This window comes from Leopardus geoffroyi, chromosome C2, assembly GCF_018350155.1.
Source record: "Leopardus geoffroyi isolate Oge1 chromosome C2, O.geoffroyi_Oge1_pat1.0, whole genome shotgun sequence".
Classification (NCBI taxonomy): Eukaryota; Metazoa; Chordata; class Mammalia; order Carnivora; family Felidae; genus Leopardus; species Leopardus geoffroyi.
The window spans coordinates 109805249-109819381 of record NC_059333.1 but is presented as its reverse complement, the minus strand read 5'-3'; the positions used below and the strand labels follow the sequence as shown (position 1 = coordinate 109819381).

The window sequence follows — 14133 nt, the reverse complement described above, 5'->3', positions numbered from 1 at the left end:
AAAGAAGGTTGGGTCAGAAATGGGTGTCCTAAGGTCTTTACAAGAGCAATTGTAGGTACCCCAACATTCTCTCACCTCTTCTGGACACTTCCAGAACAGTCATAAACTAGGCTGATTATAGTGATTTTAAGATAATGAAATGAAAATGTTGTGTGGTTGGGGTCAAAAAGCCAACGACTTAGGCTGATTTGGAGAGAACGGGCTGAAAACAGTTTTGCTTATATACCATTTCCTAAGACTTAGTTACGTGCAGAGTAAGAACGGTCAGGGAAGAAATTTTTTCACAGAATCAGATGTGTGGCACTTATGTTGTAAATAGATGCCTAACCTATTCAAAATCTTTGACATTAGAATATAAGTTTGGTAATTGAGGATGAAATTATTTGAATTCATTGACACTAAATATTGTTGCCTGGTTTGTACATCTTCTGGATAGTTAAAAAGCCTCAAATAAAAAACAGACGAAAGTATATAGTTGATCCAAATTCTTTGAGAGTTCCCCGTTTGCCAACTCACCTGGCTGGCTAAAATTTATTATTAACCCCCAAAATCAATGTGTGTGGTGCTTTTGAGGTCATTTGCAGACCTGAGCAGATTGGTGAAAGATCTGAGTCACCCGACACGTGTGTGTCCGGCTGAGGTCTAACAAGGACTGTAAGCAAGGGTCCTTGGTCTATTTGGTGTCGTATTTGTCGTATTTTTTGTGGTTTTTTTGTTGGTTATTTCCCTATTTAAAAAGGGTTCCAAACATTGTGCTGAAATGCTCTTAGTATTTCTAAGCACCAGAAAGCTGTGTTGTGCCTTACAAAGAAAACACCTGTGTTAGATAAGCTTTGTTCCCTCATGAGTTGTAGCACTATTGGCTGTGAGTTCGGTATTAATGACTCAATAATATATATTAAATAAAATGTCTTTCAATCAAATAGAAACACATAAAACAAGATTATGTATTGATCGGTTGATGAAAATGCTCTGTGGTCAGAAGCTAATAAGAACCTAACTCTGTATTTCCCCAATTGTCAATGACTCTGTACTTGGTAATTCAGTGTTAGTTGTGACGTTAGAACTCCATCAAATAAAAAGAATGGACCATGTTCATAATTCCCATGAATTCATTCTTATGGGAAAGCAGCAGTGAACTACTGAGTAGGGACCAGTATTAACTAATGTTAAGTCCACAAAAAAGTGCCACAGCACAAAGCTTTATGCTATCCAGTTTATTTATTTGCTGCTTGTGGCAATCCTATTTATTTCAGGTTTCCCTTATTTTCCTGAAAATTTCCCCAAGAGCACTTGACACATTCAGAAATCTTTTTAAAACACACACACACACACACACACACACGCACACACATACACCCAGAAAACTAGTCTCTAGGGAATGTATATGTATAAACATTGAAATATTTCTTGGGCATAGTGCCGAAAGTCCTATTTTCAGGTAGCAAACTATTGATATTGTTGGAAAGCAGGGGATCGTGTGGCATGGAAGCCATTGGTGACATGAAGTGGAATTCCAGTGTAGCTGGAGCTTCCTCATGTCCAATCCTATCTGAAAACTGGTGTAGTTATGCCACCAGTCTATTGCCTGAGAGGCCCAAGAGGCTCCTGAGATTAGAGAGAGCTCATCTTGGAGGAATAGAAAGTCAAGCTCAACAAACATGTTCCTTAAACAAAGACTCGCCCATCAGAGGAGAGAAATAAGTCTGAACAGAGTGCAGGTTTTGCTATTATTGTCTCCCCCAAACCAGGCCTATCAGTCTTTGTGGTTCTTGGGAGCGGGAGGCATGGAGCTAAAATGTCAGACAGCTATTTACCTGGAGACAACGAGGAACCTCTTTGAGACTCCTCCAAGACGATGACAGATGAAAGAAAGGCATTTTCACACAGGTCCCGCACCAGACCGAACTGGGTCATGGATGGGGCAAAAGGTTATGGAGGCCAAAGGCAATATAGTAGAGAGGAGGCCTGGAAGGAGTGGGCCTGTACACAGGAGATATATGTGTGGCTTCCTGCAATATGGGGCCAGGGGTTTATAAGGGACTGAAGTGCACTTAGAAGTGTAGGTTGTTGGGGCATCTGGATGGCTCAGTCAGTTAAGCATCTGACTTTGGCTCAGGTCATGATCTCACGGTTCGTGGGTTTGAGCCCCACATCGGGCTCTGTGCTAACAGCTCAGAGGTTAGAGCCTGCTTCGGATTCTGTGTCTCCCTCTCTCTCTGCCCTTCCCCAGCTTGTACTCTGCCTCTCTCTCTCAAAAATAAATAAACGTTTAAAAAGTTAAAAAAAAAAAAAAAAAAGAAGACGCCCTTCTTGAATACAAATGGGCTGTATGCCACTTGCCTGTCCACTTACCCTGCCGTGAAGAATTCATCTGTTTTGTTTGTTTGTTGGGGCGGGGGGTGAGGGGGGGGGTTAACCTTTTTCCTTCTTCCTGGCCACCACAGACCTTCCAAGCCCTGATACTTTCTCTTACCTTTGACCCGAGACTTGTTGCTGGTGATAAAGTTGGGAAGCTGTGGTTACAGAGTGGCAGAGAGGGGAGAGGGCAAGGGCAAAATAGAGGGTAACTGAGAAGTGGAAAAAGAAGAAGAAAGGGAAAGAATGCAAGTCGCTGCTTCTCACATACCCCCACCTGGTCTATCCAAAATACCAAGGGAAGAGGGTGGTGAACCTGGGGCCCTGGGAGCCTAAGTGCAAGGCCTGTGGCTCCATCATTTACTAGCTGCTTGATCTTGGGGACATTACTTAATCTTATACAAGTAAAAAGTGGTGAAGCTCAGGGATTCAAAACCGGTCTGCCTGATTTAAGGACCCCAAACATTTTCCCAGCTTCTACAGCATCTTCTAATCCATTCCCACACAATAGACCCTTGGTAATGAATACAGTAATTAATAACTTCCCGGATGGTAGTTGAGCTTGGTTTAAATTTCCTATAGTCAAGCAAGTTAGGAGAATGTTACAAGAAGATTAGTTAGGAAAAAAAATGGTGTGTCATGTATTATCAGCCTCGAACATTTGGAATTGTCATTCATAAGAAATAAGCTCATTATTAATAGAAGATTACTTTTCTTGTCTTTATGTGACTATTTTCTTAAATTAAAAATGCTTTTTTTTCTTATTGCAAAAGCAGTGCATGTTCATCTAATACAAATTGGAAAATAAAGATAAGCAACTAATACAAAATTAAACACACTCATAATCCTCCAACCAGAGGTAACTGCTATGTCTTTTAGACTTTCTGTGCTTTTATGTAGATTTTTAAAAATAGCATAAATACTGTTTCTTTCACTTTAAGAACATGTGGTCAGCATCATTCTGTGTCAATACTTTTGCCTTTACTACATCATTCTTTATGTCTACTTATTAAGGTGAATAATTTTATTTGTTTTTAAACCACATTTGTTTACTCAGGAGTCAGAAACACACAGATAAGGAAACATCTGAAGAGCCCAGGTGTGGCTGTGTGGAGAGGTTGAGTAATTCAAAACAAAGCGCAAAATATAAAAACAATTACGACCAGTTTGACAGCTGAGCGTCTGTTTCCTACAGGCCTTCTACCCGCAGGTCTACTGCTGACTTCAAAGAAAAGTCAGCACAGAGGTCCGGATGGTAAGGTGCAAAATGAGAATCAAACCCACGATAAGAGATTAAAGGAAGCTTGATCAAAGACCCGGCATAAAAGTGCTAGCCCATGACTTGCCTTGGCCCATGGCCCCAAAATATTCACCAGGACAGCAAGCTCTCTTTGAAGTGATTGGAAGCGCCCATGATCAGATGAGCTCTGGTCAAAGGAAATTTGAAAAGTGGCACAGGAAAGAGTTTGCCAAGTTGTCTCTTCCTATCTCTTGCCTGCTAAGCCCTCACAAGTTGTTTGAATCCTGCTTCTTTGGTTTGTTTTCCAGATGTAGGTAGTTGAACCGGGTGTCAGGTGATGAATTCCACCTAGATGGGAAGGATCCTCCTTTTTTGTTTGTGGGAGAAGTGAGACGTACAGAGGCATTCACATGGCAGTGGATTTGTGCTCATGAGCATAGAGCCGCTTCACTGCTCCTCCTTTTTGTTCAAGGTGTTTAAAAGGGTATGTGCTGTTTCCAAATAGGCAGTAAGACTTGTTCATTCTACTGACTCATTACTGGTTCACTGCTCTTCCCCCTCGGAGTTTATTGCTTGCTCCTTGTGATGTTAGGGGCATAAACCTTCCATTTCCCCAGGGAGGGAAGAAACTAGAAGTGCTCCCAAAATGGCAGTAGCCTTTACAATGCTCATTTTAAATACTTAAAAGTATTTTAAAAGACAAAAGGTATATAAAATTGCTAAAAATGTCTGCTTAGACCATCTTTGGTTAGCTCTTCTTTCAGGCTCCCAGTTTTCTGGTTTTTCACTTTAAATGTGATAATTCTCCAAGTTTCAGGGTCTTTATTTTCACCTCCCCTGTCATCATATTTTCATTTCCCTCAGCGTTTAAGGGAGTTAGTTTTTCTATCTTTTTAAAATCAATTTCCTAATCTTTACCTGAGGTTTTAAATTAAGAGTTTTTACTGACCAATTTTGATTCACTGCAACATTGGGCTCTGTAAGAGACCTGGAAAACACATTCCCTTCTTTACCAGAACTACACAGTCCAGGTGAGGAGGTAATGTTTTTTTCCAACAACAAAAAAAATGAGTACGATGGCAGCTGATATAGATTTTGCGAGGACAGTCCTTCATGAAGAAGGATGATTTGAACTGAGGCCTTGAAACTGCCTGAAATCTCTAAATATGAAAATATTAAAAAGGATATTTTAGTAGGGCTTGATGCAACACGGTCAAAGTTACAAAAGCAGAAAACTGTAAGGCGTTCACAGCACAAACTGATGCAGCCATTTTACTGGGGCAGAAGGTGTGTGTGAGGAAGTAGTGAGAGAGAAGCTTCACTAGACGCATCAGAATGAGAATATGCTGTGGAGTCTGTATTTATTTTAAAATTTCTCCCAGAGTCATTTATTCCATCTATGATTTTGTTTGTTTTCTTTTTACTCGTGTAAAATTAACATAAAGTGTTAACATTAGTTTCAGGTGGGGATTTTATGATATGTTGGTATATATTTATATATTTTTTCTAGATTTTATTATAAATGCAGATGGAGTATTTTGAAAACCTCGGAATGGAAATGGCATGCTGAAATGTTATGGCAACATTAATCCAGTTGACCCACAGGGTGGATTGCAGTGGGCACAGGCCTGGGGCCACAACTTGGGCAAAAAGGCATGGATAGATCCTAAAAGAAGGAGGGCCCGAAAGAGAGCAGAAACAGTGGGCATTGAAAGGAAGGGATGGACTGTAGGCCAGGAGATGAGAACTGGTCTGACGTGCAGGAGCGGGGGAGGGGGTGTGTCAGAGGAAGGAGTAAGAGGACTCACAGATAACTCAGTAATGTCATCACACACAGCCATTTGTGCCTGTCTTTTATGAGGTGCTAGGTGATGGGAATGCAAAGAGGCTAAGTTCATCAACAGAACGGTTAGGAAGATGGTGTAGGTGTCCACAATGAGCATTAAGGACTGAGTGAGGCAATGAGCTCTCAGAAGTTCAGGGAAAGAAATATTCCCTGAAAGTATGGAGTCATGGGAGCCTCAGGGAAGAGATGGGCCACATGCTGAACCTTGAATGGTGGGCAGCATTTGGGAAGAAAGGGAAGAGAAGTTGGAAGGGTAGGATGAGGAATTGAGAAGCACCAGCACCCAGCGGAGAAACACAGGAACGTTTGTGGCACATGTAGCGAGGCTGTCTGGTTGGGGCAGAGAGTTTGAGTAAAAACACAGAGAGGAAAAAAACAGAAGGTAGAGACTTTTTTTGATTAGTAAAGATTTAGAGGCCAAATTAAAGAATTTTGTAATTTAACCTGGGCAGTGGCAAGCTACTGCCATATTCCAGTGAGAGAGTGGCCCGCAAAAGTGTATTTGGGGAAGTTTAATCTGTGAAAGATATGTGGAATATATACAAGTAGAGAGATGGTATTAGCAAGATGAATAGTTGGGTGACTTCTAGCCAAAAGGGAGTGAAAATGTAAACTCATCACGGCGAGTATAGGAAAGAGGCAAAGGAGTTACCAATAACCTAAGCGGGAGGGGGAAATACAGAGCATTACCCAAAGTTCAAACCCGGGAGGCCATGATGATGGTTGTGCTGTGTACCAAGGTGCACGAGTCCAGACTATGGTCTGGAGACGACCCGTAGTTCAGCATTAAAGACTTGGAGCCTGAAGTGGCAGCCAGGCAAACACATCCAGAGGGTGGTAAGAAGCAGAGGCTTGAGATTCAGCTGGAAAACAGACTTAACCATTCCAGGTTGGAAGAATCCACACAGCTCAGCAATTGTTTGAAGTTTTTTAATTAATTAATTCAGAAAGTGAAGTCTTTTCAAAAGCTCATTTGAGAACTTATACTCTCTTGATACAGATGAATTCTCAATTGGTCTTTTGTTTTTACTGCAAAACAGTTCAACTTGGATGAGAAAGAACGTGGGGAGGACAGTGGGAGGGTTTTCTCACTCTTCCAGGTGTAGGAATTGTGGGTGTTGGGCCTCCTGTGCATATTATCCTTCTCCTCAATGGCAGTAATTCATATTTTATACATCCTTCTATCAACTGCAGCACCTAGCACAGTCAGGGTTTTGCACGTTGTAAATACTCGGTGTTGGCTCATTTGTATTTCATTGTAGTTTTTCAAAGATAAAAGAGTGGACATAAGAAAAGCTAATGAGCTTACAGCCGATTTTGTAATGACAGACTACATAAACAAGTGCAAATCGGATGTCAAATTTGAATTGCAAAAATATTGTGAACGAGGTCCAAGAAGTAATAATAGTAGAGTGATAAAATGCTTTAACAGTCCCACAGGGGCACCTGGCTGGCTCCCCTCAGTGGAGCATGAGACGCCTGATCTCAGGGTCGTGAGTTTGAGCCTCACATTAGGTTTAGAGATTACTTTAAAAAAACAAAGAACAATCCCACTTCCCTTAGAATCTCAGAGACATTCAAAAGTCACAGAAATTTGAAAAGTAGAGTCAGCCGCTAAAATTAATAGAGTGAAGAGCCGCCTGTGTCAGCCCCAGGCTCAGGCCTGGTAAGGCAGACCTGTGTTCTTTGTTGTCATCTGAGATAGGAGCTAGCAAGAACCTCAGTTATTTGGAGGTGGGGGTGGAATGTAGGATGGGAAGACCGAGACCTGTCAGGAATAAGCCTAACCAACTCTATCAAAGGAAGGGAGGACTATACATAGATAAGAGTCATCATTCCTCCTCAATTGACCATTAGAGAAGAAAAAGGAGCATCAGTGCAGTTGACTTGATCATAAAGGAGAAATAACATGCCTCTTTTCCCCCCTTCCAAACTACTTAAGAAATACACCCTTCATTTGATCTCGTTCATTCTCTGGTCTTTCAGCTGCTCGACTGATCCAGAACATGGATGCCACTGCTGAGCCTTGTACAGACTTTTTTAAATATGCCTGTGGAGGCTGGTTGAAGCGCAACGTCATTCCTGAGACCAGCTCCCGTTACAGTAACTTTGACATTTTAAGAGATGAACTAGAAGTCGTTTTGAAAGGTTAGTGGAGTTTGTGTCTATGCATCAAAGATTTCTCTCTTAATATATCCATTTTTTAAAGATACAACTCTTAGCCATTACAGAGAATGTCACAGAAGATTAAAGTTGATAATCCCTCCAAGTTTTGTGGCTCACCACCAAGTCTCTCTGAGGGTGGTAACGCTGAAATGGATATGTTGGCATCTCAGCATTCCTGCTTTCATTTGTGGGTACACATACAACAAAATCTGTCCTCTCTACAGGGTGGCATCTTATGCCATTTCACACAATAAGAAATTAATTGGGGTGCCTGGGTGGCTCAGTTAGTTAAGCTTCCGACTTTAGTTCAGGTCATGATCTCGTGGTCCAAGAGTTCAAGCCCCACATCAGCTCACTGCTGTCAGCACAGATCCGCTTGGGATCCTCTGTCCCCCTGGCTCTGCCTCTCTGTCTCTCTCTCTCAAAAATAAACATTAAAAAAATTTTTAAATGAGTTAATTGATTGCCACCAAACACCACCTCTATTATATTTTCCCACCCTGGCCCTGGGTTGATGTCAATATTGAGCCATTACTGTGTTGAAGATGTTACTGACGTTTATATCCCTGGGTGGGTATTTATTCTAACCCAGCTAAGATACTCTCCCTGGGAAGTTGAGGAAGTCTTGTCTAGTCTTCTGCTATCCTCCGTCTTCTGTTCCCCACTTCTAGAAGTTACTTTGTAGAAAAACAATTTTTGCTATTTTAGAACATCCAAACAAGTAGAATAATTCATTCAATTCATCTGGAGCATGAACAGTACAATCACACAAAGATAATTATTTCCAGCTATCAAGAAGACTATCATATTAAATTCCATATTCCTCTGCATTATTATTTCTTTTTAATCTTAATTTAAAAAAAAACAGGAACTTATGTATGGCAGAGCAGTACACGTCGTTGTTCACAAAAAAAGAGAATCTAGTCAAAAAGACTTTCATCTAACTTGGCTAATGAAATCAACTCCCAGTTCTGCACTAGGAATAATGATCTGGTAGGGGGTTTAGTTTTTCCTGGAGGGTTTAAGCATGGGGAGGGAGTGAACATACATACACAAAAGCAAGCTTTTTTTCTGAACCTGCACTGCAAATGTTAATTACAGCTGCAAATGAGCAATTGTATTGATGGGTTGTACTCAATGCTCTATTTCAGATGTTCTTCAGGAACCCAAAACTGAAGATATAATAGCAGTGCAGAAAGCAAAAACACTGTACAGATCTTGTATAAATGAATGTAAGTGCTCTTCCTTGTATTTCATTAAGAGAGTGCCAAAATATGCAAAGACTTCATAAGGAATTTATTTTCATTGTTTCCAAAAGCCGCTATTGATAGCAGAGGCGGAAAACCTCTACTCAGTCTACTACCAGATATATATGATTGGCCTGTAGCAACAGAAAACTGGGAGCTGACCTATGGTAAGGTGATTTTCATTCTTTTTTAAAAATATAATTTCCATATAGAATCTATGTTATTATAGTATCACATTAATGCACTGAAACTTCTAAAAGTATTCTTCACCTTTCTTTGCTTTAGGTCCTTCTTGGACAGCTGAGAAATCTATTGCACAGCTGAATTCTAAATTTGGGAAAAAAGTCATTCTTAATTTTTTTGTTGGCACTGATGATAAGAACTCTGTGAACCATATAATTCATGTAAGTTTGTGGGCTGACAGCCAAGTTAGCTTTAAATTGTTAATAAAATTTCTGCATACATTGTTGTTGTTGGTATTTAGAAATAATGCATATTCTCATTTGAATTGCATGAGCAAGAGAGTAATAAATTTGTGCTCTGTCCCTGAAACCTGGATTCCCAATTTTGAAAGTATTCTCTTAATGCTGTGGTCGTGTCTCCCTTCTGCTACCTTAGGTTTGATACTGCTTTCTTCATAAAATAAATTAAAGAAATGAAAGGGCCCCCTAATTTGAAACAGCACCTGATTTCTCCATATGTTCATGAAAGGAGCATAGTTTGGTTTACATTAGTAATGCAAATCTGGAAACCAGAAATTTCCAATTGCTTCCCAAAAGAACACAGAAAAGGGATTTGGGGGATTTGGGGGTGGGGGAGTGGGTTTTTTTTGTTTTTTTGTTTGTTTTTTGAGAAAAGGATTTTGAATACAGTTTTGGCTGTTACTAAAGAATATCTGAACTTTTTTCTCAGTGAAGGTAAATAAAATACTGTTCTTTTAAAATTTTTTTTTTTTTCAACGTTTATTTATTTCTGGGACAGAGAGAGACAGAGCATGAACGGGGGAGGGGCAGAGAGAGAGGGAGACACAGAATCGGAAACAGGCTCCAGGCTCTGAGCCATCAGCCCAGAGCCCGACGCGGGGCTCGAACTCACGGACCGCGAGATCGTGACCTGGCTGAAGTCGGACGCCCAACCGACTGCGCCACCCAGGCGCCCCAAAAATACTGTTCTTTTAAAATCAGTGTTTTAGATTTTTTTTCCCCTCATGTAAGCCATTCATTTAGGTTTACTTAAGGTGTCATCTAAGATGAAATTAATACTTAATGAGTATGTTTGGAATGGACTAAAATATTTACAGAGCTTTATTTTTGGTCTCCTGTAAAAGAAAGTACCCCAAAAGTTGCAAGACACAGATTCATATTTATGTCACTATTGTATAAATCTTTATGGCCATTTTTATTAAAATCATGAAAGGAATTGAACCCAGCTGTCTTCTGCAGTGGGCCCCCTTCTCCCTTCTGGAATTCACTCCTTTGGCTCTTCAGTACCAGCATCCTGCATGATCACCATGAAGAGATTTCCTAGGGAGAGTGGAGAGGTTGGAAAGGGGGCAGAGCCCTATCTGTGGTGACACCTTCTGGCTCTTTTCATGCTAATCCTCTGGGTTCTGTTTCTTTTGTATTGTCCTGGGCTCTTTACAGCTGCTGGGTTTCTCACTTTAACCCATACATGCCCTAGTTTGCCCCGTACCCATCAAACCATGCGGTACATAGGAAGCAATCTCGCAAAGCTGCACATGTGTCCAGGTGGCTCTCCAGGTGGTCCAGTGGACCAGACACACTCGAGCAGAGACTAGTTTCCTCTTTCACACACTCTGCTGTCAGCTGGGTCTGCTCAAGTGTTGAGCAGAGCAGGAGAGAACCGAGGAGGAGTCTCCCCTACCCCCCACCCCCAGGGTAGGGAATCTCAAAAAAAATCTCTGGCAAGATTTCCACTAGAGAAACAGTTGTAGAGTTACCACAGAGGTTTCCACTTATTTGGTTTTTTCTCATCCCCATTAAGGGTGGGAGAAGAGAATGTCTTCCAGGAGAGCATATTAGAATCTCAGGAAGCCAAATGTCCTGTAAATGTGTGATTTAGAAACTTCCAAGTCCTAGATTCTAACATGTTTTTGTCCACCTGCACCTTTGGTTTTGCATTAAAAAATTCTTCCTGGTGTATTTCATTCAAGTTTCTTTGGTTTTCCTCAAATACCTGCAGCATACTCTTCCAGATTACCTAACTACCCATCACTGTAAAACTGCCAAGTAGTATGGAAACCAGTGCCTAATTTGTATTCACTCATTGTCTGGCTGTTGTTACCCTTATAAGCAGCAAGAACAGTAGGCTCTTGCTCATACAGAGATAGACATGCTTGTATTTTGTCCAACTGTCCCACATCAACTGAATGGTTTATTTTCTTCTTGGTATATTTTTTACAGATTGATCAGCCTCGACTTGGCCTCCCTTCCAGAGACTACTATGAATGCACTGGAATATACGAAGAGGTAAACAAACAAACAACAGAAAGCTACAGAAACAATTGGTGTAAACTTATAAATACCGAAAAAGATTAAGGCCAAATTTAAACTTAATATACATAGTAGTGAGCTTCCTTGGACTGAATGCATACTCTCAGCAGAATGAATCAAAGTCCTTTTTTTTTATTTTTTTATTTTTTTAAATTAAAAAAAAAATTTTTTTTTGACATTTATTTATCTTTGAGAGAGAGAGAGACAGAGACAGAGCATGAGAGGGGTAGGGGCAGAGAGAGAGGGAGACACAGAATCTGAAGCAGGCTTCAGGTTCTGAGCTGTCAGCACAGAGCCCGACATGGGGCTTGAACCCACAAGCCATGAGATCATGACCTGAGCTGAAAGTGGGACGCTCAACCCACTGAGCCACCCAGGCTCCCAAAAAGTCCTTTTTTTTTTTTAAATGTTTATTTATTTTTGAGAGAGAGACAAGAATGTGAGTGGGGGAGGGGCAGAGAGAGAGAGAGGAAGACACAGAATCCAAAGCAGGCTCCAGGCTCCAAGGTGTCAGCACAGAGCCTGACGCTGGGCTTGTACTCACAAACCACGAGATCATGCCCTGAGCCGAAGCTGGACGCTTAACTGACCGATCCACCCAGACGCTTCATGAAAGTCTTTTAAGGAATAAGGTTACTTGAAATTCCTTATTTGTGTCTTGATTCTTACTATTTAAGTCATATGACCCATTTTGAAAAGTGAATTATAAGTGTTTCATTTCTTCTATAAATTGAGTCATTTAAAAAGTAAATGGAACTGCCCAGGTGGCTCAGTTGGTTAAGTACCCAACTCTTGATCTCAGCCCAGGTCTTGATCTCAGTTCAGGGTGGTGATTTCAAGTCCCATCCTGGGCTACACGCCCAGCATGGAGCCTACTTAAAACAAACAAACAAAAACAGATAATTATGGTCTAGGGCAGTGCCATTGAGGTTCAGGGAATGGTCCAGTATGAGAATGAGACACATCATACTGTATAGTGCCCTTTCAGAACCAGTCACCGGATGTGACTTTCAGAGGACTACCTAGGAAGGAGCATTGGGTTCAGACAAAGCTTTGCAGCCACTTTCTGACTCTAACATTGGTCAGGGAGCCAGGGAGCATCATACGCCACAGAACTGGGGGGTATTCTAGAATGCTTTGTATTATGTCACAGCCTTACTGCCCTCACACTGATGTTTGTGTGCCTATGCTTATTGATGTAAAACACAACACAAGACAAACCCAGCAATGGGACGTATAATTAGATATTTGGGGAAGATGTTATAAATGTTTTCCTCATAATTGTTTGGTAACTCAGAAGTAAGTTTATGTTTGATGATCCTGATGGGTTACAAGGTAGTGATATGGCTGAAATGACTTCATAGTGAAAATTATTAGCTAAATATGTTTGTGCCAAGCATTTATTTTGCCTAATTATTAAGTTCAGATAACGTGGAATCAATCCACTGTAAAGTGCCTTTTTGAGCGGCTACACAACATTGAAATGAAGAAAAAGATATGTTATAAAAGGCGACTACTAGTAGCACAGTTAAATGGAGGTGGGATATTTGAGTTCATTATCATCTAGTAACTGTGTGGGCTGTAGCTATTACAGGCTTTATGAGCTACTTCCTGCTGCAGAGTTGAGGGTGATTGAGGAATTTTGGCTCATTATGTTACACTGTCATCATCATGAACTGGAATGTTTCTCATATTCAGGATTGTGTCCTAAAAAACATTAAATTTTTCCAATCCTAAAAATATGTCAGGTTTTTTTTGACCTCTAATGTCTCTGATATCAGGGACTACCTGGCAGTCAGTGTATTTGGGGGGAAATTTATTCCCCCCCCCCTAAAAAATGCAGTTCTTAGGATGATGGTGTATTTGTGTGTTTTCGATTCAATGCTGTCTTGTAATCTAGAACAGGTCACACACTGGCCATCATAGACTTGAGTCTGACACAGAGGCATTTTTGTTCAACCCGCAGTTTTGTTTTGTTTTTTAAGTTTGGATTAGTTGCCAATATTGTTAACAATATTGTAAGATAACGATAGTGTAAGATGTGCGAACCTAGATTTCTTGATAAATTAGTAGGGTTGGAAGCCCTAGGCCTGCGTTCCCAGGTGGCAGCTTTTGAGCAGAGCCGTGGTGGCTGCTGCTTTCCATAGTGCACTTGTTCTTCAGCCTTGAGCAGTCATTTAGATGATTACTGGGTTATATGGACTTCCTGGTCCCTGTGTGCCCTTGAGTTTGTAAATTAGTTGGGTTCTGGCTAAGCTACGGTAACAGAGACCTAAAAATACTGAAGCTCCAACCAGAGAGAGGCTTATTTCTATCTCCTGTTGTAATACAGAAGGAGGCGGGCAGTCAGGGGAGGAAGGAAACACTGCTCCATGGGAGTGGCTGAGACCACAGCTTCTTTGACCACCTTATTGCTCTAACATTAAGTCTTCTCATGTTTTATATTAGTCTGTTTGGTCAGAGTTGGTTCGCCAATGCTCTGTTCACATTTCCTGCCACGAGGAAAGAAAAAAAAAAAAAAAGATTTCTTTTTATGTAAGTGATGCAGAAGTTGCATACATTCCATTGGTTAGAACATTGCCATGTGGCCACAGCTAAATTCTAAGTATTCTGGGAAATGTAGTCTTAAGCTGGGTGGCCATGTGTGTGCCTTTTAACATGTGGTTGACAGGGAGGAAAGCTCTATTACTAAACAGAAGAAGGGAATTTTGGATGCCAAAGACATAAGAGTAGGACTTTATACTAGGAAGGTTCTTTAAATGA

The 14133-nt window shown here is 40.9% G+C and overlaps 1 protein-coding gene across 5 annotated transcripts in view; it reads left to right on the top strand.

Moving 5' to 3' along the window:
• MME (membrane metalloendopeptidase) overlaps positions 1-14133 on the top strand; it is a 99467-nt gene that overhangs the window by 28015 nt on the left and 57319 nt on the right. For all 5 annotated transcript variants that reach the window (XM_045503198.1, XM_045503199.1, XM_045503201.1 and 2 more), the window contains exons 4-8: positions 7431-7592; positions 8762-8842; positions 8929-9024; positions 9143-9261; positions 11281-11346. In XM_045503198.1, the coding sequence (XP_045359154.1) occupies positions 7431-7592; positions 8762-8842; positions 8929-9024; positions 9143-9261; positions 11281-11346 (524 nt within the window). The remainder of the gene's footprint in view (positions 1-7430; positions 7593-8761; positions 8843-8928; positions 9025-9142; positions 9262-11280; positions 11347-14133) is intronic.